Source organism: Typopeltis vanoorti, chromosome 13 (genome assembly GCF_054136105.1).
Source record: "Typopeltis vanoorti isolate ZY-2024b chromosome 13, IOZ_Tvanoo_1.0, whole genome shotgun sequence".
Taxonomy (NCBI): Eukaryota; Metazoa; Arthropoda; class Arachnida; order Uropygi; family Thelyphonidae; genus Typopeltis; species Typopeltis vanoorti.
In genome coordinates, this window is record NC_143561.1 from 68,864,861 (window position 1) to 68,889,667 (window position 24,807).

Here is a 24,807-nt window from a genome sequence, read left to right on the forward strand (position 1 = left end):
AACTCATGAATAATGCAAGTTACAACCAAGAATGGTGACACCAGCATGGTAAGGAAGAAAAAACCAAATTATAAGTGGAAGTTAGAGCCAATAGGCCAAAGGAAATAAGAGTGCTGTCACTTTAGTGAAAGCACTCTTAGTAAAAGCAAGAATGACTATAGAAGACTAACTTTGATGAGTGCTGATGGTAGGAAGGTGACAGGAGCAGACACAATAATGAAGTTACTGAGCGACCACTTTTTGCAGGGATCTACATCCACGTGACAACTATATTGCTGTAGTACATGGTGTAGGAATAGGGGTTGGTGAATTGAAAACACTTCGTATATTGCAGAATTTCAATACATAAAGCATGGGATTAGATAAGATATCAGATTAGATTAGATTCCACTTAGATTTCACAATTAGATTCCACTCACTTGGGACTTTATAGTCTGTCAAGTCCCGAGGGAGTGGAAGGAGAAAAATAATTTCATTGCATAAAGGAGGCTCCAAGGTAGCAAAGTACAGATTGATCAGTAGCTTGATAGTATTGGAAAAGTTGACCAAAGATAGAGTTCAGGAATGGGTGATTAATGGGAGACAACAGCTTTGTGAAGGGTTGGTCATACTTTAGTAATTTAGTTTTATTTATTTATTTAGTTTTTAATAAGATGATGTTCGATTTGGATAAAGGGAATGGCTACATGATGAGAGGATACAACATGGAACTCTTCTATACAAATTGAAGTACATTGGGGGGTGGGGGGGGATGGATATGAAGCTGATATCATGGATACAATGGTAGCTGATGGTCAGATATCAAAGAGTAATATGTGGAGGAGCAGGTCCTAGAAGACATGACTGGCTCAGCAATTGAAACACTACTATTTAATTTGTATATCTATGATACAGGAAATGATTTGATGGGAAGTATTCAGTTGTTTTCTGATGATGCAAAATCGGGTGTCATTTATCAAGGCATTGTTAGAGAGCTTGCAGAATAAATTAGGCTGACAGTATGGGCAGAAGATATCATGTGTCAGTATAATGTGGAAAATTAAAAAGTTATACATTTTGGGATGAAAAAGATTACAAGCTGTGTACTACACTGATGGAGTTGTGATCCAGAAAATTGAGGCTAGGGATTGAGGTTTTGTTGGATAGGGAATTGAAAGTTCTGAGGACATATTCCAAAAGTGGTCAGGGTAGCTTGTAGGATTACTTGGTTATTGAAGAATATAGTAACAAGCAAAGATAAGGACGTTAACATTTTATATAAGGCTTTGATACTGTCACATTTGGATTACTGTGCACATGTCTGTTCACCTGGGTATCTAAATGACGAGGAAGTGAGAGGGATACAGAGACAAGTGACGAAGATCGTGAGTCATCTGTCCAATGCTACTTATGAGAATAGATTAAGGGTTATGAAGTTGTAGAAGCTAGGTGGAAAGCTGGAATATGCTAGAAACATAAGTTACAAAAGGGTTTTATAGGATTCATGCAGAGGAAAGTTTTTCAGTACTTGGCTAGATGGGAAAGAATAGGAGCTCATTCCTGAAATTGAATAAGAGTATGGTTAGCAATGACATCAGAACTAGGTTTTTCACTTGGATTGTGGTGAATGAGTAGAATGGTTGCAACAGTCTGTTAAGAGCTTTGTCAGTGAATCCTTTCCACTTATCATACCTCTTCTTGAGGAAAGGTATGATAGGTATTATGTGGATAGTGTGGGCCTCTCATGATGAGTCTTTGGATCCTCATGGATATTCTGTGTAATAATATTAATAATCTCTTGGGTCCTATTAGGAGTCTATTCAAGAACAAGTCCCTGTTATGTGTTTGTTGGAATTTCAAAAGGTGTAGCCTATTTTGAACTGGTTCTATAAGAACATGCCATCATCAGTACTGACATATTAACTTTCATCTTCAGCAACTGGGAAACAGCATGACACTTAGCATTTGGCAACTACAATTAGATTCCATGAATAACAGAATGAACCCCCCCCCCCCCCAGCACACAAGTTCTGATGCAAGAAAAAAAAAAAAAATCAGCTGTTGTTAGAGCTTCTTCACTCAGCATATACAGTAGTGAACAAATTAATCCGAACAAGCCTAATTTTAGTCAAGGTTTTGGTTTTTGTTCACTCAACAATAATTTTGGTTTTAGTTCACTATTTTGTTTGAGTGCTGTGTTTTAACTGTCTCTATGATGTTTATTAATAGTGTAAACAAGTTGACATTTGTAGTGTTCATTCATTTTCTGCAGCTAGAAAATGGATACATCTCCATGGATGCTGAGAAAGAGTACAAAAATATAAAAAGACTTCTAATGGGACTATATTGATCAAGTACATATAATAAACAACTATGCTTTACCAACTAAGGCTGTTGGCACCTTCAGGGTACATAACTGATGTAAGGCACAAAAAAGTAAAAAACTGTTACAAACCATAATCAACCGATTCAAATTATATTAGACAAAAGAACATAGCACGTACAAAACATGCATTGAGCGTGCATGATCTCACTTGTTATTTAAGAACGTTCTATGGTTGGCAATGTAATTCAGTTCTGTTGAGTTAAGAGATCTAATAAGGGTCTTCCAGATCATGGGCAAGATTAGTCCTTGGTTCCTGTTAAGGTTGTGTGTACAGCAGGCAACTGCTGTGGCTTCTTTAATAAATCGGGAGCGGAAGTCCTCCTCTATATAAGGAATTGTGCTTCTATCCCACTATGACACCAATATGTTCTTTTTGCCTAATTTCAAGGCTCCTTCAAGTCTGGCCGATATAATTCAAGCCGCACAAGCAGGGTATGTTGTAAACTCCAGCATATTTGAAGAAAGGATGGTTATCTTTTGGAGATCTTAAGAATTGTCTAATCGTTTCTGTAGGTTTAAAGGCCACTCTTATTTTATGTGGTCTAAGGAGTCTTGCAATCTTATTCGAAACTGTCCCTAAGTATGGAATGACGATGGTAGAAATATAACGTATGTCATCTCGTTGTCTTTGTGGGGGGGGTCAGAGAAAAGTATCTTGTGGACGAGTCTTCGAGGAAATCCAGTCATGGTAAGGTTGTTAGATATCAGGGATAGTTCTTCCTGGAGGTCCTGTTGCTCTGTTGTAAGGAGAGAAGTATGGTTCTTCAGCATGTGCACAATGCTAAGTTTCTGAGAAATGTGGTGGGAGGAAGTGAAATGTAAATAATGCCCTGTATTGGTAGGTTTGCGGTAAACTGAGAGGTTGATACCACCATTCGTTAGCTTAATTAAAGTGTCCAGAAATGGTAATTGGTTATGTTTTTTAAGTTCTAGAGTAAATTTGATTGTGTGGTGTAAAGAGTTGATCTTGTTTAGGAAGTCTAACAGGTCCTTTTTTTTGTGCGGTTCCAAACAATAAAAATATCGTCCATGTATCTCCACCATACTGTGGGTTTAGGGTCTACTTGTGATAGGATTTTACTTTCAAAATCCTCCATAAAGAGATCAGCACAAGATGGAGAGGGGGGGGGGGGCTACCCATTGCAAGGCCAGTCAATTGCTGATATATGGTTTTATTCCATGTGAAAAAGTTTGATGTTAAACAATGACAGAACAGAGAAGTAATATCTTGTGGGAGCAAACTTCCTAAAATGTTGATGACTTCCTCCACAGGGATGTTAGTGAATAGAGATGTTTCTTTTTTGGTCTGCCCACAGACCAAAAAAGAAACAACTGTTGATGAAGGCTGTGCAGAAAAAGAGGCTCCAGTGGGCAAAAGTGTACAAAGATTGAACTGTTGAGAAGTGGAAGAAGGTCATATAGTGAAAGAGCCCTCAAAAATCACAACATCCAATTGTTTCCATGGCCAAGTAACTCTCCTGACATTAACCCAATAGCAAAATTGTGGGCCATAGTGAAAAAGAGACTTGGAAAATTAAATTGTGATACAAAGGATAACTTAATACACTCCATTATACAAGTATGGTTTCGAGCTGCAGAAATAAGAAAAATGTGTTTTGTGTGTAGAGTCCATGCCTAAGCAAATTAATGAACTTATTAAGAACAGAGGAGCACCTATCAATTATTAGGTAAAATTGAAATTTAATTTTTGTACTTATTTTCTTGTGAAATTTAAAATTTTTCTTTAAAATGTGAGTGTTTGGATTAACTTTGTTCACTGCTGTAATTTAGCCCTGGTGTCATCTAATTATTGCTTGCTGCAATTCACAGTTCTCTACTTAATGGTCACAGATAACCAAGACTGCCATCTACATGCACATTTTCTTGTTGCGGACACTAATTCATGGTAGATATTATTACAAACCTTTTTTGGTTCCTCTCTTATAATATTGTTGATTAAAATGGTATTTAAATACTAAAATATAGAAACTATTCAATTTTTTCTGGATAATTAGAAGTGTACTACCATTTTTTTTTTTTTTTTCAGTTGATGTACAAAAGAAAAGCTGCAGCTGCTTCTGAGATTGAAGCTTATATCCCTGTTGAGATGTAAGTATGCATTAATGACATTTATAAATAGAATTCAGGAACAGTTTATGCAGATTCTCACTATATAATTTAAAGAAATTACAACGTAGTAGGATATACATTAAAATAAATTTTAATATATTTCTATATTTCGGCAACGTCACGTTGCCATTTTCAAGAACTTAAGTACAAGACACGTGCATGCAGGCACAACAAAACAGTAAGTGAGGAAGAAGTAGGAAGCTATTATTTCTCCTAAAGTCCTGATGGTGCCCTCTAGCAGGCAATGTTGGTATTCTTGGGCGATTGGGCTGAAGGTCTTCTGATGTAGGTTTCCCAAATTTGAGGAAGTCTCATGCAGCCAAATTTGTTGAGGTTTGGATTGTTTCTTAGAGCTGAAGCTGATTCCATGAAAAGCCTTTCATATCTGTATTTGCTAAGGTGTATTATCCTGGCTTTCTTCCACCATATTCTATGGCAGGTATCTAGCACATGGTCAGCAAGACCATGGTGGCTGTATTGGTGAAAACGGATGTAGTCCTTGTGTTCTGAAATTCTGATATTTGCTGTCCTGCCTGTTTGGCCAAAGTAGGATAGCTTACAGCTGCAAGGGACCTAGTATACACCAGGTAGGTCTAGGGGTGGAGGTTGGTCTTTAGTAGAGCAGATAAGGGATGCCAATTTTTTATATGGTCTGTAACAAGAAGTTATGTTTTTTTAGGATTTTTGTGATTTTTTCCGAGGTGCCTCGAATATAGGGTATGGTGATGAATTTAGAGTAGTCTTTGTTGTGAGGGGGGCGGGAGGTTGTGGTTTACTGGTTTCATTATTTTTTGGATTTTTTTGGGGGGGTGGATAGCCATTGGCTGAGAAAGTGTTGAGAATGTGGTTAGGGCATTGTCATTCAAGCAGATAAGTTTAGCCCTGTTGTGTAGTGTCTTAATGACTCCATATTGTTGTGAGGAGGGGTGGTGGGATTGTTGGTGAATGTAACTGCCTGTATGGGTGGGTTTTCTATATACTGAGAAAACCAAGGTTCCATCAGGCTGGCAGGTGACTAGTGTGTCTAAGAAAGGAATGCAGTTGTTTTTTTCTTCTTCCAGGGTGAATTTGATTCTGGGGTGTTGGTTGTTTAAGTGTGTTAAGAAGGAGAGGAGTGCATTGGAGCCATGTGGCCAATTAGCGAATACATCATCTACATAGCGAAGCCAAATGGTTGGTTTTTGTGGGACAGAGTTTAAAGCTTTCTCTTCAAAAGTCTCCATATAAAAGTTGGCTAAGGGTGGGGAGAGTGGAGAACCCATGGCTGTCCCCCTCTATTTGTAGAATTTTCCTTGCCAAACAAAATAGCCTGAGTTCATTGTGAACTGAAATAGGGCTGTGATATCAGGAGGAAATTTAGCTTGGATTAGCTCTAAGGATTCTTTGAGTGGGATATTTGTGAATAAGGAGGAGACATCAGAGCTGACCATTATGTCAGTGTGTTTGAGTGTAAGGTTTTCTATGCTGAAGTGGGCTGAGTTTTTTATGTATGAAGGTGCGTTGCCAGTATAGCTTAAGAGAGCTTTGGCCAAATGTTTAGCTAGTTTGTATGTGGGGGAATCAATGCCATCCACTATGGGATGTAATGGCACATTTTCCTTGTGAATTTTTGTGAGTCCATAAATACGGGGGGGGGGGAGTTATATGGTTTTAATTTGTTGGTGATTTCCACTGGCCAACAAGTGACATTCTTAAGGAGCCTGAGGAGTTTTCTAATTTGTGAGTTGGTGGGATTGTACTTGATAGGGAGGTAAGTGGCCCGATCTAACAATAGAGATTTCAGCTTACCTATGTAATCTATTGTTAGATCGAGTACAATCCCACCAACTCACAAATTAGAAAACTCTACAGGCTCCTTAAGAAGGTCACTTCTTGGCCTGTGGAAATCACCAACAAATTAAAACCATATAACTCCATACCCCCCCGGTATTTATGGACTCCCAAAATTTCACAAGGAAAATGTGCCATTACGTGGATGGCATTGATGACATCAGCTTAAGAAGTGATGAAAAAGAAGTGGACTTAGAGAAGACCTACAGCAATATCATGTTACTGAGACTACCAAAACAACTGAGATACCTGTGAATAATAAGATTAATTTAGGCATGAGGAATTATGGAAAGAAGGGAACAGCTATAGGATGAAGATAAACTTCCAGTTTTAAGTAGAGTGATGTAGACAAAGAGAAGGAACTACTGTGTTTAAGGGGGGGGGGGCTAAGTTTTGTTGATGATCTAAATAGAAGTAAGAAATCAATTCCAGATAAATGTTTTGGGAAAACTTGGAGAAATTTTAATAATTCTAATAACAGCAGTATCTGTTAGATTTCTCACTAGGATATAGTTTGATCATTATTAGCAATACTGGTTTCAACATAAAAATGTGCATACTGTTGATAATAGTACTATTTTCAGCTTAGTCTCTGATACAATACAGGAGATTTGAAATAGGAATTCATTCCCATTTAAGTATTCCATTGAGGGAGGGAGGCCTAAAAGTTTGAAAAAGAATCAGAGTTGAAGAACTCTCAGATATGAACTGTAGACACAAATCTGATAGAAAAATGAAAGCATTTGAAAAGAAAAAAACAAAACCTTAGAGACTGAAGTAATGAAATCTGAATAAAATATTGACTCAGCCAATAAAACATATACAAAGTTAGAAAAATAAGAGCTCCATAGCAGGTTAAAGAAAGAGTTCATGATAGCTAATAAGTCAGCATGTCAAAGCATCTTGGAGTCTTTATTGATCCTATACATGAGAGGTGGTTTAAGAACCTCTAAGCACATCGCTGTCATGTGTAGGGTACAGTTGAAGGTTGGGAAAGAAGTTTACTGCCATCTTTCTTGAAAAGTTGCAGATTTGGGAATACTTCATGAAGGAAGGCTGTTCCAGAGAGCAGTGGTGGATGAAATAATAGAGAAAGAAGAGAATCAGGTGCAATGTATTCTGCAAATCTGCATAAAGCAAAGAGCTAAGTTTGATATCCCCAGTTCTGATATTAGGTTTAATGCCACTTTCTTTCTTAATGTGCATCTGTATCATACACCTGATTTTACATAATCTTCCTGTATTTCCTTCAATTCAAACTGCTAACTTACAACTTAATATAGACTAGGAATTATAGTGTTTTGAAAAGCTGTGCACCTTATGCCTTTTCCAGATCTACAAAACTTTACTACAGATTCTTGTCATATTCCTGTGGTTTCTCAACTGTTTGTTGTAAAAAGAAAATCTGATCTTGACAACCTCTGTTTGGCAGCATTTTCTTCTCCAAGTTTCTCAATCTCTTTTCAAGTATGCTTGCATAAATCTTACCTGAAACAGTAGAGAAATTTCACTTTAATTCTCCAGTGCATCTTTATTTCCTTTTTTATAGATGGGAACAACTATGATAACTCTACTCCACTCATCTGGAGATCAACAGTCTGACCAGGCTCTCTGAATTATGAAGTGTGGCCACCAGAAGTGTTAAAAAAAAAAAAAAAAGTCCATAATTGAGCATTTCTCGTTAATTATCATGTACTCCTATTTGCATTCCTCTTGAAAATTTTCTACTGCTGTTTTATCACTGCTTGGTTCATTTAACAGTTTTTCAAAGTAATTAATCTAGACATCTAGGATATTCTTATCTTCAGTTTTAATTTCATCTTTATCATTTTTATTCCTTTTATAGTACTCTTTTCTCTAAGCTAAGCTTTTCAATAATCTCCAGAACATTTTGCCAACTTCCTGATATTTATCTTCTATATTCTTCTGCAAGTCTTATGATGACTTTTGTTTAGCTACTTTTACATATAGCTCTCTTACATTTTACTCTGTTTCTTTTAGGGCATCTGCTGACTTTTTTTGCTAGAAACTTTTAGTATGGTGTTCTTATTTTTCAATCCTTGCAGACAACTTCACTACATACCTTCCTGCCTGAATTAGTCAATGTTTTCTTCAGAGTTTGCCACTGAGACTTTGAGGATTAGTTCTTATTTTAAACTTTCATTTTTTTATTCAATAATGTTTGTATAGTTCAGTCTACAGTTTACCTGTAAAAGCTGCTCAATTCTTTTTTTTTTTTTTGCATCATATACAATATGTTTATTAATTTTAAAACTTAAAAATACTTTCTTACATACTGTTATTTTTAATGTGATATTTTTATCCTATTTAAAACTAAGTGATGTTAGTTTTAAATAGGACTGATCTGAAGTTATATGGCAAAACAAATGGAAAACAGGTGTTTGATGACAGGAAAAAGATCCAGAGTAAGAAAGATCTAGGTGGATTGATGCAATCAACCTCAGACATGACATTATTGGATACTTGACAGGCAATAGATTAATTGAAAGAAAATTGTTAACAGGAAACTAGTAATAACTAGTAAACTTAATTGTGCTAAACCATCATAGTATCCATAGTGGTGTATATCTGTATATCTTGAGGATAAATATCAGAATAAATGTTAATGCTGGCAGTAGTTACTATGTTATGGTATTCTTAAACCAAAGTGTCAAGGCATTGTAGAAAACTCTTGAATACTTAGCTGCAAAAGGAGGATGTTTGCTATTTATTATCAATTGGTTAAATAAAAGCTACTTAATATCTTGAATCAAAACATGATTTTTCATGAAATTTATTCATTAATTTCAAAGTATAAATAAAAGCTTATAGTAGTTAATGAAATGTCATTATTTATTACAAATGTTCAATGAATAATATTTTAATTTTTTTTACCCCATTTTCTTGCAGGGAAGAATCAGAGTATAAACGACCAAGATATTGACATTAAAACCGGAATTCACTTATTTGCTTGCACTCAGGAGTTTTGTAAATTTGTACTAAAAAAAAAAAAAAAAATTCCAGAGGTGTAAATAAATTCTGCTACATTTGATAGAAACAAAAATTAATTAATAAATTATTCAATGTTATTCATTGCCCAACCAACCATGGTAAATGAAATATATTAACCATCTTATACTTTATTTCAATGGTACAATTCACATCCATGTTTTGCATGATAGCTAAACACATCATGGCTGGTAGGGTGGTTTAAATACTGTAAATACTTTACAATATTTAAACTTTACAGTATTTATTTTGTTTAAATACTTTAACCAACCTACTTTTACACTGTTTATGTTACATGTGTAAGATAACCCATGTAAAAGTAATGTTTTATTAAGTTATGCCAGTGTTTTGTCATATAAACAAATTTTCTCCATATTATTAATATTGTTAATGTGGAATTCTTTACATATGTATTGAATATCGGGAAAACCCTTGATGTGATAGTAAACCGATAGATATTAGGATCCAGTTAACAGAACATTATTAAAAAGTGAATATTGAAAAACTGTAAAGTATATACTTAGAATATATATTTAAAATATTAATAAAAAAATATGTACATAAATTGAGTTAAGGCTGGTTTCTTATTTCATGTGATGCTAGTTTATTTAATGATATCCATTCACAACACAGAATGATAAGGAAATAAATATTTATTAACTTATTGCTGATATTTTGCTGGTATATTATCTAGAATTTTCTGAGTACAAGAACAGAGACTAGTTTAAAAACTATTGTAATGGTCAACATAAAGTCCTATTTGGCACTATCTATTGTTGGATAAAGAGAGAGAAAGAAAAGTATTATTTATATCTTAAAATGACTTTCTCCCAGATTTTTGGTAAATTGATACAGCCTTACTTGTTGAGGTTTGAAGAATGTTTTAAAGTGGCTGCTGATTCCAAAAATAATCTGACTTATGACTTCACTGTAGCACTTTTGTCTTCTTCTATTTGATCCTATATGAATGGATATCCAAGGCATGGCCTGTAAGACCCAATGTGCCATAAAGATCAGTATCAGCTTTAAATCATACTCCAAACCGCAACAAGTTTTTCTGTATCAATTTACTAAAAATCTGGGAGACACTCATTTTAAGATCTAATTAATACTTGTTTTTTTTTTTTTTTCTCTCTCTCTCTCTCTCTCTCTTTATCCAACAATAGATGGTGCCAATTAGGACTTTAGTTCCTTGTGTTGACCATTACAATTTTTTTTTTAAACTAGTCCCACAATTATACCAAATTGTTGTTTTGTATATTGTGACAAACTGCTCTGAAGATGCTGGATATGATACCAGTGAAATATCAGCATAAGTTAATAAATACGTATTTTCCTATCATTCTCAGTTGTGAATCAGTACCATTGTGTGTTGGCATGAACTGCCAACACATAAGCTTTTCTACTTGTTATTTCATGTGAATTTTATAGACCATAAAATTTGCCATATTTTCATGGAACTTTTGAAAGTTTATCAAGGTTTAATCAGATTTTACAAGTAGCAACTTTAACATGTATTTGTAAAATCGCATGTGATTTTACAAATACATCTTGAAACCCCTCTCCCATTCCTTAGGAAGATTATATATATCTTTGTAATTGCATTGAATTTTCTCACATGTGTACCTTTGCATGTATAGTTACTCATAGTAAATTGTTAGGGATATGGGGATAATAGCTGTCTGTAATGAATTTTATTATAGCAGTATACTATAATACCTATGAATCTTTAGTTGGGTATTTCAGCAGTTTGTTGTATTTATTATAGTGGTGTTTGCTATAATGAGAGTTGACTGTAATAATAAATTTCGGGAAAAAAAAAAAAAAAAAAAGAAGCCAGTTCAATGCTATAGGAAAATTCGGTTTATACCATTCACTGGACGTGCACATACTAATTTTCTAAATTCCAATATACTTAACAGAGAAGAAAGAGAATATTCTGCTAGATGTATTAAATTGACTCCAAATGCCTACATTTCATTGTAAAAAAATTCAGCAAATAAACTACTGATCTTTGTTAGAAAATGAAATAGCTTCATTTGGGAGAAATTCGTAAATTTCAATATGTGACTTCTCAGTTTTAAAATTTTATTTTTAACTGTTTACTTACTTTCCCTTTAGTAACAGTGAGAGTAACATAAAAGGCACACTGTTTAAATTGGGATAAGTCCCTTTGTGTAACTCCTCTATCTCTCTCACTTAAGCATTTTATTTCTTTCTTTCTCAGTATGATTCCTTATTACTTTATCACCTGCTGTCATTGAAGATCATCTGACAGTAAATTCCACAACTTTCTTGAAAATATGTTGTTTCATTTTCAGTACAACTTTGAACTTACCATTCAATACCTATCTCTTCATCCCTTTGAAGAAGAATGAATGAAGACCACTGAAATGTCCCAGATTTTAGCAAAAGTTAAAAATATAAAAGTATTGAATCTAATATTGATCTAAGTCCTGATTTTCCAAGTACTCATGGAACAAATGTCCAACAGTTTTTCTCAGAAACCACAGTATGAAAGTTTACCATGTTAAAGTATCGGCTGTATTAATGAACTGATAATAAACAGTTGCGTAGTGCTCATGGTGGGTAAATTTTCTATAAAATAAGACTGATGTTTGTATAGTGAGGCAAAGAAAATATCTAGACTAGATTAATTTTGAAAAGACTATTAAATTATTTCAGGAAATTACAACATAAACTAAAGATTAATTAAAAGAAAACTTTAATCAATACTTCCTATATTTCAGCAATGTTACATGCCTTACATGCCATCTTCATGGGAACATAAAACTTTGATAAATGCATGCGGGCATTAACAACAAGCAAATGAGGCCGAAGAGAGTAACTAACGTTGTTCCTAGAGTCCTAAAAGTGCCCCATAGCAGGCTAAATTGGGTTGTCTTGGCTGTTGGACTGATGTTCTCATGATGCAAGCTTCCCAAATTTGGGGCAATCTCTTGCACCCAAATTTGTTGAGGTTTGGGAAGTTTTTTTAGAGTTGAGGCTGATTCTATGAACAATCTTTCGTATTTATATCTGCTGTAGTGTAGTAAAGTAGCTTTCTTCATCGTATTTATTCTGTGCTGGGTATCCAGAGCATGATCAGCAAGCCCAGAATGGCTATATTGGTGAAACCGGATGTAGTCTTTGTGTTCGGATATCCTGATATTAGCTGTCATGCCTGTCAGCTAATATCAGGATATCCGAACACAAAGACTACATCCGGTTTCACCAATATAGCCATTCTGGGCTTGCTGATCATGCTCTGGATACCCAGCACAGAATAAATACGATGAAGAAAGCTACTTTACTACACTACAGCAGATATAAATACGAAAGATTGTTCATAGAATCAGCCTCAACTCTAAAAAAACTTCCCAAACCTCAACAAATTTGGGTGCATGAGACTGCCCCAAATTTGGGAAGCTTGCATCATGAGAACATTAGCCTAACAGCCAAGACAACCCAATTTAGCCTGCTGGGGGGGGGACTTAGGACTCTAAGAACAACGTTAGTTACTCTCTTTGGCCTCATTTGCTTGTTATTAGTGCCTGCATGCACTTATCATAGCTCCCATGAAGATGGCAATGTAACGTTGCCGAAACATAGGAAGTATTGATTCGTTTTCTTTTAATTAATATTTAGTATATGTTGTAATTTCCTGAAATAATTTAATAGTCGTGTTACCAACGTATAAGCTTATCTACAAGAATTAATTTTGAAAAATTAAACTCAACCAGCTATAGCCTTTTTTTTTTTCATGTTAATATTTGCATATGGCATTTAAAGATGGTGGTAAAATCTAAGCTTTTTTTTAACTTTTTACTTTTAAGTTCCTTTCACCTTCTAAAGTTTCCTAAGTGAGATTGTAGGTAATTTCCAATTGGAGGAAAATTGTCAATAAGAAATTTATATCCTATACACCTCTTGAGGGTATATATCAGAAATTTGATGATAATGATTCTAGGTAATATTGTAGTACCCTTTTTTGATAATATTCCTTTAAATTCTAACTAATGTGTAGTCAAGATTTTATCAGGGTGTCTGATGTCTGCCAATTTGTAAGTTATGGAGTTGTGCAAAGAGATTATATCGCTGTCAGGCTTTAATACCGGAGCTGCTTTTTTTTTTGTGCAAAATTTTGGATCATATTCCATAAAAATTCATGAGTGTCTTTGTATCCTTACAAATTGGGGTTAAGAGGCAACATCAGAAGGAAAGAGCAGATCATGATCAAACAATACAATTTTTTTATTTTATTTTATTATTTTTTTTTAAATACTGTTGTGCACAGCAGATTGGAGAGAAAATAATGCTGGGTGGAAGTTGAAAACCTTTTCCTTAGAGTTAGACGAGCTTCAGAGAATCAGTTTACCATTTTTCATTCTCTCACAAAGTTGCACTAAGTGCAGATCTGTGCTGACCTCCTTTAGCTATACTGAGTGGACCATACCATAGAATGATGGAATGATCTAACAGGGAGCTTGCCTGACTCTATGTTGGTGGACACGGCTTTTTTAACTGAGATATAGATGTCTCTTCTTTACTGTGAATGAATGCCTCAGTATCAAAAATTAGCTTGAATAGAGCAGTTGAAGAATTTTCTAAATTTACAGGTTCAGCATCATATGAACTTAATGTAATCATAGGTTTCTCTGCAGGACTTGGATGGTCAAAGGATGTTGATAGTTAGATTTTATGAGAGCAGAATCTTGGATGACACAGAGATGATTTACTACCCAACTGAATTTGACATGTATGCATGTTAAGGTTGTCATGGATGCGAAGTACCCATTATTGATGTTGAAAGTTTATTTTTCACTTGGTTAGAGTATAATAAATTTAGTTTAATCCTTTATCCAAGTGTGAGCAAACAAAGTTTGCGCTTGAAAGTATCTTCAGGACTGGGTTAAGGTGGTACAACACCAGGCAACTCGTTGCAAAGGTGGAGCAAGCTACCTACACTCCTATCTCAGTATCTCCTATAATGCAAAACACATCTCCTGTCTCAAAGGTGGAGCAAGCTACCAACACTCCTATCTCAGTATCTCCATAGGGGATACTGAATAGGAGTGTTGGTAGCTTGCTCCACCTTTGCAACGAGTTGCCCTGGTGTTGTACCTAACCCAGTCCTGAAGATACTTTCAGGCGCAAATGTGTGATTTGCACCTGATAAATCCAAGTGTGAGCAAACAAAGCCTGAAAGGCTTTGTTTGCTCACACTTGGATAAAGGATTAAACTAAATTTATTATACTCTAACCAAGTGAAAAATAAACTTTCAACATCTTTCTCTAAATCCAGAGTAAATTATTAAAAAAAGGGTGGCACACCAATTGGCAATTCCTATAGGTAGAGATGACCTGCTAATGCTTCTGCCTGATATCTCCACTTGGGCCTGGCTCCCACTGAAGAGACCTCAATAAAGGTCGAAACTAGTCTGGGTAGTGGCCCTTCTCTTGCAGATATGTCTAATGCATAACATTAGACATATCTGCAAGGAGATGTGTTTTGCATTATAGGAGATACTGAGATAGGAGTGTTGGTAGTTTGCTCCACCTTTGCAACGAGTTGCCCTGGTGTTGTACCACCTTAACCCAGTCCTGAAGATACTTTCAGGAGCAAACTTTGTTTGCTCACACTTGGATAAAGGATTAAACTAAATTTATTATAAGTACCCATTATAATTGCAATAACATTGATGTTCCATTAAAATAACATGGATACGAATGTTACTATTACCATTTGCACCAGAATTATCTCCATTTCTATGAGATTTATCATGGCAAAATGAAAATGTATGAACCAAATTGTAGCACCTAAATGTTCTTTTATTAAAAGCAGAAAAATTTTATACAACTGTGGAGTATTACCGTTAACATTTCGAGGTGAAAGTTCTCCCCTCTAGATTTCACTCTGAGATCCATAAGAGAAGTTAGCTGCTCTTCCAATCTAGTTAGTTTAGAATGTTTTTTGTCTGTTTTAGCACCAAATTTTTCCATTCAGGCATTTGGTTGCTAATCAAAATGCATTGGTGCTGAATTACCAGTATTCCACCCCTTTTTCAGATTATTTGGTGCCATGTTTAACTAAGCTGATATCTTTAACTGAAGAAAGATTTATGCTTTGTAATACTCCTCCCTTTGAGCCATTTCTAATGCTTGTCACCTCTTTCCCATATACAGGTCTCCTAAGTTCTGTTTTCAACCTATTCCTGCACTGGTAGAATATAAATTGATCAATAAAAACCTGTATATTTTTCATCAGATTTAAAACTTACAGACAAGACTAGTTAGTCTATCAATAGTATGGAATACAGTTTCCATATGATTCAAAGTATAAGTATTCAATGGGTCTCAGGCCCACCTTAATGGAATATTCATTTATCAAAATTTTCTAGAGTAACTTAGTCGGATACTTCTCTAGTTAATTTCTTTACAGTTTCAGCCAAGCTGAAGAAAGCATCTGCATTTTTAGAAATATCACAATTAAAGTTCTGACCATGTACAAATTTTTCATTTTACCAATCTGCTGCAAAATCAACACTAGAAGTAGCCATGTTAATTATACATGCAAAATTCAAAAATTATCTTGTATGGAAAAAAAAATAAAAATTCAGTATGTACACTTTTTTGTTAAATCCTGGTCATATGACCAGGATTTTTGGAGTTTCATGTGTATGTTTATCATACACATGATAACCATACACTTTTGTTTATCATAAACATGTGTTTTACTCTGAGGCATGGATAGGCTTAATGGCCTTGCTAGTTTTCTACTGATAAAACTACATGCACTGATTTTTCATGCTCTTTACAATGGAATGTCATGCAAAAAAAAAGAAGGAAAGCTTAAAATTTCATCAACATAATATTTATATATGGACTTTCCTATTTTAATACATTTAATTCTACCAACAAAATCTATCCATAGATAAATTATGTAAAGATGTCTGAAATGAATTTACACCTCTTTACAGGATGTAGTGTCCATGTCTTTTAAACCTTAACACATGGATTATGCTCTCATGTGAAGAAATTAAATCATGAAAATGCTGATTCTTTACAACAAAGATTGTTTTTGGCATCACCTTAAGACAAACATAACTTAGCGCATCTCATTATTCCTTTAATTCAGTCATCAAAAACTCCATGAAATATTTTTTGCTTTGGTCATTGAAGTTCACATGTTCTCTGATTTCTTCTGCTGAAAGTAGTACAACATTCTGTCATTTTGATAATATAACATATGATGTCCAGCTTTTGTTATATTTAGGATGAATTTTCTTTTGCTCAAATGGCTGATATCTGAACATGAAATTTCAATATGGAAAGCAAAACAGTGTGATCAGGAAAGTTGTGTGTAAGGGGGGGGAAATGACGAAAGCTTTAAAGTGTTTTTAACACATTTTTCTTTTCACAAGGAAATATAATGCCAGTTTTTCTACGTGTAATCATTGACATTAAAAATTTTTGAATAAGACAAATATCATGGAAAAACAGTCACACAAAATGCTTTAATCTTTCCATTCACTGATTAATTGGGGAACTAATGAAGTTATAATCAACGATCTTATCAATTCTAGCACTGTTTTGCAAGTCTATTCAACACTGTGATATTAGTAGTAATACAGCAGCAGTGAACTTGAACAGTGCTATGTTAACAAAAGAAACAAACCAATGCAAAGAGGGAGTACATATCAATACTTGAGGTAAAAAAAAAAACTTGGAATTTGGAAAGGCAGCTGAATAGATGATATTCGACCAGAAATGCTCAAATATAGAGGTATAAAATTTTTGCATTGGCTACACTGCATTAGAATTTGCAAATTTCAGATGATCAGAGTAGTTCTCATCTATGAAATAAGGAATAAAGCTGAATGTGAGAATTACACAGTAATTTCTCTACTAAGTGGTCCAGGTAAGATTTATGTAAACATACTTGAAAAGAGAATGAGAAAAATTGTGGAAGAGAAACTGGGAGAACAAGTTGGATTCAGGCCAAATAGAGGTTGTCAGGATCAGATTTTCACTCTGACAAATAGTTGAGAAATCATGGGAATATGACAAGCATCTATACTAAAGGTTTGTAGATCTGTAAAAGGCATATGACAAGGTGCCCAGGGAAAAGCTTTTCAAAATGCTACAATTATATTGGGTAAATGGAACATTATACAAGGCAGTATGTAGTCTATATTTAAGTTGTAAGTCAGCAGTTAGAATTGAAGAAGGAAATACAAGAAGATAGTTTGATGTAAATTCAGGTATAAGATAAGGATGCACATTATCTCTACTCTTATTCATCTATATGGATCACATTAAACCTGAAATTAGAATTGGAGATATCAAACTTAGCTCTTTGCAGATGATGTACTCCTAAACACATCCAGTGCAAGTCTCCAGCATTTTCTAACTAAATTGAATAACAGCTGTAACAAATCTGAAATGAAAATCAGCAATAAAAATACCATCCTCATCATCAAATTCCTAACATATACCCTCAAGGGGTGTACAGAATAGGATAGTACTACATGAAAAACTTATATCATTACTAGCTTCCTATTTACAATTTTCCTTCAAATCAATCTGTAACCTGTCAAGACTCCAACATTATCAGATCCTATATTTTTTTCTTCTAAGGCACTTTTTATGTATCAATCCCTTATATATATCTTGGTCTTGCTCTGGGTCTTTTTCCTGCCAACATGTCAGAGAACACTTGTTTTGCTAATCTTTCCTCTCCCATTCTGTTTAAGTGACCATACCACCTAAGATTAGCTCTGCTAACATATTCCTGGATGCTAACAATGTCAAGTTCTTTCCTAATATCCTCATTTTTAATAAGAAATTGCCATTGATGAAAGTCAACGAAGTTAAAATGAAAATCAGCAATAAAAATACTATCATCATCATTATCAAATTCCTAACATCTGTTCACGCCCCTAATCTTTCTCAGGACTTATATCTGTGGTCTCTAGTCTTTAGTCAAGTGTTTTATTTTTAACCCAACTCTCAGATCCATAAGTTAAAATTGGTTTGAACACTGTCTTCTATATAGCTAATTTGGTGTTTTGATTAATTTCTCTCTTATTCCATATAAATTTATTCAGTTGACTTCCTACTATACCAGCTTTGTTGAATCTGTTGGCTATTTCCATATTTAATTTACCATCTTCACTAAAAATTGTACCTAAGTAGCTAAAATGAATCACTTGTTCTATAGGTTCTCCATTCAAGATGCAGTTGATACGTTCAGTGTTTCTGCTGATTTTCAGACCAAATTTATTACAACAGTTATTCAATTTAATCAGGGAATCTTGCAGCAGACTTATATGGATTTATTTAAAAATATAACATCTTGCTACATAAATTTGCTAACAATGGACACCAACTGTACTTACAATAAATACTATCACATTTATACATCATTAAAACTACAAAAAGAATGAAAAATTTCATGGTTATCAAATTTACATAATTTTGTGTGTCTTCTACATATATATACACACAAAATTACTCAGAAGTGAAACATTACAATGGACAATAACAGTACATATCAAAGTATCTTTAGGGAAAACACGAATTACTTTGAACCACTTTTACCAGTAGGTACGGCCTTCAAGTACTGCAAGAAAAATATTTTTAAATTAGCTTGATAGCAATTGTAAACTGCACAATAAGTAACTATTCCAGGATATTCTATGGCCTAGTTGCTGGTCAAAATTATTATTACTGTTTTATTTTTCTCATTATCTCTTACTTTCAGCAATTCTTTTGTTAGTATGCCTACTCTTGTACATCCAAAAATGGCATGATATAGTAAATCACAATATTATCCTATCAATACAGGAATGGCTCTTTGGTAGGTTAGCAACCCAAAACAATCACAATAAGAAGAATCTCATTCCTCTATCCAAGTATCAAAAAGTGAATACATGATTGCTTCAAGGCATGTGCATGTCCTGAAGCAATTTCATGATCACTTTTTTCTCTCTAAAATATGTAGCAAAAGCAACATAATAACAGCCATTATGAATTCTCTAAATGATATTATTGTCCATAAGTAAGGATATAATACAAAAAGATATATTTCACATTACCTTTCATTATCATACCAAATTAACCACTTTTTGTATTCTACACTTTATGTACTGTTTTTTGTAACATAATTTCTTTTACTTGACAGTAAATGTAAGTTTAAGTAGTGTTTCAAGTTGTTATGCCACTAAAAACAGTCCAGTTTAAATTTTGCAAAGTGAGATGACTTAAAACGAATAAAGATTCCAAATTTCAGTAAATCTATCTAGCCATAGCCTAAGTTGGAAGTGTCATGTATGTATAAATATTTTTATTATTATTTTTTTATTTATGTGACTTTCACTCACAAAAGGCTGTAAACCCATTATACAGTAGTAACGATACCATAGGAGGATTAAGTTTTTTTTTTTTTTTAATGTTCATATGGATGTATGTACATATTTTGTGAAGTGCTGAAAAAATACTGCTTGGAAAAGAGACCTATGTCCAAATCCTACCAATAATAGCGTGAATTTTATTATTAGACCTTTTTCTATGTTGAACAACATAATTTTTTAAACTCCAATGAGCACATATATATCATGCCAAAAGGAATAGTCCTATTTTAATGAAATACAGTCTACAAAAACCAACTTAACCTTTTTGTAGCAGGCGTAGGGCCTACTTGAGGAACTGAAAATGAATGATCGTAAAATGTATCACTAACTTTTGGTTTGATTATTTACTCACATAAGGAAATATGTTTTTCAAGTAATGGGGTACTTTAACACTAACTGAGCAGAGTGAATGTTACTGGTAAATGCATCTGTGATTATAACATGTTTTTCATGCCATAAATGTATAATAAATTACTAATTAAGCATTTACGAGATTGTAAGAGCAGTACAAACATCAAACAATTATACGTTAATAGGATACGAAGTATGAATTATTTTTAAATAAATTATTTTTTGTGTTTTGTTAGGTGAAATACTAAAAATTTGCAGATAATTAACAGAGACAGCAATTTTCTCAGTATTTATTGAATCCAAAGTGAATTATTATTATTATGGACTACTCCATGGAGTCCTTAGACTCATCAAGAGAGGTGCTTAACATAATGCCAAGCATGATGTTTAGAGCCTCATGCAGAGTCATAGTATCCACAACAGATTCTGGCCTATTTCACTGATTCACCACTCCCCAAACAAAAAATCTAGTTCTAACACCCTTGCCAATTACATTCTTACTCAGTTTCTAAGGATGCCTCCTCCTAGTTCTCCCACTGCCAGACCTGTTCTGAAAAATTTCCTCTATGTTAATCTTGTTAAAAACCCTCGAGTAATTTTCTATGTCTCGGTAATTTTCTACTACTACTTTTTGTTACTAAATTTTAATAATTTCATGTCATCATTTACAATATACATTTACTTTTTATATTTATTATGTTTATGGGATAAATAAATCTTCCTTTTATGAAAACAATTTTCTATTTTCTCATCATCATCAAATTCCTGCCATGTACCCTCAGGGGTGTACAGGATATGATAGTATTACATGAAAAATTTACATCATTCCTAACTTCCTATCTACAATTTTTCTCCAAATCAGTCTGTTACTTGTCAAGACTCCAACATTACCAGATCTTATATTTCTATCGTCTAAGGCACTTTGTACTGCATCAATCCACCTATATCTTGGTCTTCCTCTGGGTCGTTTTCCTGCCAACTTGGCAGAGAACACTTGTTTTGCTAATCTTTCCTCACCCATTCTGTTCACTTGACCATACCACCTGAGATTAGCTCTCCTAACGCATTCCTGGATGCTGACAATGTCAAGTTCTTTCCTAATATCCTCATTTTTAATATGATATTGCCATTGATGCTATCTGTTCATGCCTCTAATTTTCTCAGGACTCTCATATCTGCGGTCTCTAGTCTTTGATCAAGTGTTTTACTTCTGACCCAGCTCTCATATCCATAAGTTAAAACTGGTTTGAACACTGTCTGGTATACAGCTAATTTAGTGTTCCGACTAATTTCTCTCCTTATTCCATATGAATTTATTCAATTGACCTCCTACCATACCAGCTTTGTTGATTCTGTTGTCTATTTCCATATTTAATTTACCATCTTCACTAAAAATTGTGCCTAAGTAGCTGAAATGTTTTACTTGTTCCACAGGTTCTCCGTTCACAACGCAGTAGACATTTTCAGCGATTCTGCCTATTTTCACTGTCTTTGTCTTTTTATTGCTGACCTTCTTACAATATCTATTACAACAGTTATTCAATTTCGTCGGGGAATCTTGTAGCGGATTTATTTAGAAGTATAACATCATCTGCATAAAGCAAAGAGCTGACATTAACATCTCCAATTTTGATATCATGTTTAATACCACTTTCCTTCATAATGTGATCCATATAGATAATGAATAACAGAGGGGATAATGTACATCCTTGTCTCACACCAGATTTAACATTAAACCATCTTCCTGTACTTCCTTCAATTCTAACTGCTGACTTACAACTCAAATAAAGACTAAGTATTGCTTGATATAATGCCCCATTGACACCATATAACTACAGCATATTGAAACAGCTTCTATCTTGGCACCTTGTCATATGTCTTTTCCAAATCAACAAAACTTAAATACAGATCTTTGTTGTATTCCCATGCTTTCTTGACTATTTGTCGTAAAGTGAAGATCTGATCCTGATAGTCTCTATTTGACCTGAATCCAGCTTGTTCTTCACCAAGTTTTTCTTCCAATTCTTCTCTACCGTTTTTCAAGTATACTTGCATATATCTTGCTAGGAACACTCAGTAGGGATATACCTCTGTAATTCTCACATTCAGTTTTATTTCCCTTCTTATAAATGGGTACTATGAGAGCTCTACTCCAATCATCAGGAATTCGTCCCTCTGTCCAGGCATTCTGAACTATTCAGTGCAGCCACTGTAAGACTTTTATACTACCATACTTCAGCATTTCTGGTCGAATATTATCTACTCCTGCTGCCTTTCCACATTTCAAGCCATGCATTTCTGGTCGAATATTATCTACTCCTGCTGCCTTTCCACATTTCAAGCCCTTGATGGCTTTTTCTACTTCAAGTATGGCTATGTATTCCTGACTGCATGCCTGGTCAGTGTTTTTTTTTTATCACTGTGCTATCATCACTGCTTGTTTCCTTTAGCAAATTTTCAAAGTAATTACTCCATACTTCAAGGATATCTTTTTCTCCCATTTTCATGTCACCTTTATCGTTGCTAATTCCTTTTACAGCACTCTTTCCTCCATTCCTAAGCTTCTACAACAACCTCCAGAATATTTTTTCACCTTGATATTTATTTTCTATGTTCTTGCCAAAGTCCTCCCATGACTTTTGTTTAGCTAGTTTTACACACTGTTTAGCTTTTTTACATTTGTCTCTGTATTCTGTAAGAGCACAAGCTGACTTATTTTACAGGAACGTTTGATATGCTTTCTTCTTTTCCTTCACTGAATCTTTAACTTCCTGTGTCCACCATGGAGTTCTAATTTTTCTATCCTTGCAGACAACTTCACCACATGCCTCTCTAGCTGAATCAGTCAGGGCTTTCTTCAAGGCTTGCCACTGAATCTCCAAGGTTTGGTTCCTGTTCTCAAACGCTTTCATTTTTTCTTCAATAATCTTTGTGTGTTTTAGTCTACAGTTCACATCTGACAGCTGTTCCACTTTTATTCGCTTTAAAACTTTCTTACATGTTATTCTTTTCAATATGAAATTCAATTTTATCCTGCTCAAGACTAAACAGTGATCACTTCCAATTTCAAATCCTCTGTACACTCTGGTGTCCTGCACAAGGGAGAAAACATCACTATCAACAATAACATAGTCAATGAGACTTTTCTTATTCCTTGCCTCTTCTCTCCATGTGAATTTGTGCACATTTTTATGTTGGAACATGGTGTTAGTAATAACCAGTCCATGTCCTGAGCAGAAATCCAACAGGTATTTGTCATTATTATTAGCTTTGCTCTTTTCTCCATATTTTCCCAAAATATTTTTGTATGTCTGACAATCACTTCCTACTCTGCTTTTTTAATCCCCAACAAGGACCAACATTTCCTTTTTCATTGTGTCAGTAGCTTTCTCTAGAGCCTCAAAAAATTTTTCCACTTCTACCTCAGTAGAGCCTTCTGTGGGACCATAGGCACAAATAAGTCTCATTGTCCAGTTCCCCATTCTGATATTTGCACAAATCACTCTACTTGACACTGCCTGCCATTCAAGAAGATGAGCCTCATATTTTGTGTTGAATAATATGGCTACTCCTTCTTTTCCTTGATTCTCATTTCCTGAATATAACATTTTGTATTTATTGCTCAGAAAGACCTCACAAGTTTTGGTCTTTTTTGTTTCAGTCACCCCTATTATGTCGATCTGGTACTTATCTAATTCCTCCGCTAGCTCCGTTTCTTTGCCATTCAGGATTCTTATGTTGATAGTACCGATCTTAACTCTGGTGATTTGATTTGGGGTGTGTTTCAGATTTGTTCCAGTAGCTGACTTTTCGCTGTTCGCCTTGGTTCTCTGGCAAAAACAACAGGGGGCCTTGTTTAGCCGGACGACGTCCCAGCCGGCATGAAATTTTGTCATGTTGTACCATCATTTGTATTTTGGTTTAACCAATAGGAATACAATTTGGTCGGCTAAATCCCAAATTGCCATCCCATCCTCGTTTGTTCAGTAATCCAGGTAGATACCCAACAGGGTGCACCATGAGAAGGTGAGGATCGGACATTAGGTCAGAAGCTCTGGCCGGTTCTCCGCATTCCTTTAAAGGCTATGTGGAGGTCTCCTCTTAGTTATACAGCTTTGACCTTAAGCACCCCTTTGTGTTTGCTTTGTTTCCATTAATCACAGAAATATTAATATCTCAAGTTACACATATTTCAGTTTGTACAACTTTATCACAGAATGCACTACTAATGCAACAAATGAAAAAAATGAAAGACTTGAGTTTGAATCTCATCTATAATCAAAGAATCTTTATCAGGGTTTTTCAACTGAAGGTGACTTAGCTGGTCTCATATAAATCTAAGGAAATTTCCTTCCAGAAACTGGTTTCTCATTTTGAAAAACAGGCTAGAAGAAATCACGTGTTTAAAAATATAGCAGATAATGCGAATAGGATTAATCATTCCTATCATAAACAGTAATTACCCTGACAGGCCTAACACAAATGAAGATGGGAATGAACCTTTTGGCAGAAGAACAAGCACTGAATGTCAAGTGTTATTTTCTCAATTGTAAGTAAAGTAATTACTCTAACATGTTTGTTTTTGTCTCCATAAATTCTATCTACATAATGAATTAATGCTGACCACTGTGTAACCGTGAAAGAAAGAATTATAATGAAATAGTTTTATCTGACACTTGATTTCATAAGAGAGATTGGACATTTTGT

The 24,807-nt window shown here is 34.5% G+C and overlaps 2 protein-coding genes across 2 annotated transcripts in view; one reads left to right on the forward strand and one right to left on the reverse strand.

Moving 5' to 3' along the window:
- Positions 1–10,866, forward strand: part of beag (IC cytokine homolog beag) — a 170,225-nt gene extending 159,359 nt beyond the window's left edge. Inside the window, exons 20-21 of the mRNA XM_090403298.1 lie at positions 4,413–4,474; positions 9,236–10,866. Coding sequence (XP_090259424.1) covers positions 4,413–4,474; positions 9,236–9,269 — 96 coding nt within the window. The 3' untranslated portion in view covers positions 9,270–10,866. The remainder of the gene's footprint in view (positions 1–4,412; positions 4,475–9,235) is intronic.
- A 5,564-nt stretch (positions 10,867–16,430) lies between these two features.
- Positions 16,431–24,807, reverse strand: part of LOC150100260 (uncharacterized) — a 115,392-nt gene continuing 107,015 nt past the window's right edge. Inside the window, exon 6 of the mRNA XM_090403227.1 lies at positions 16,431–16,541. Within this exon, the coding sequence (XP_090259353.1) occupies positions 16,518–16,541 (24 nt within the window). The 3' untranslated portion in view covers positions 16,431–16,517. The remainder of the gene's footprint in view (positions 16,542–24,807) is intronic.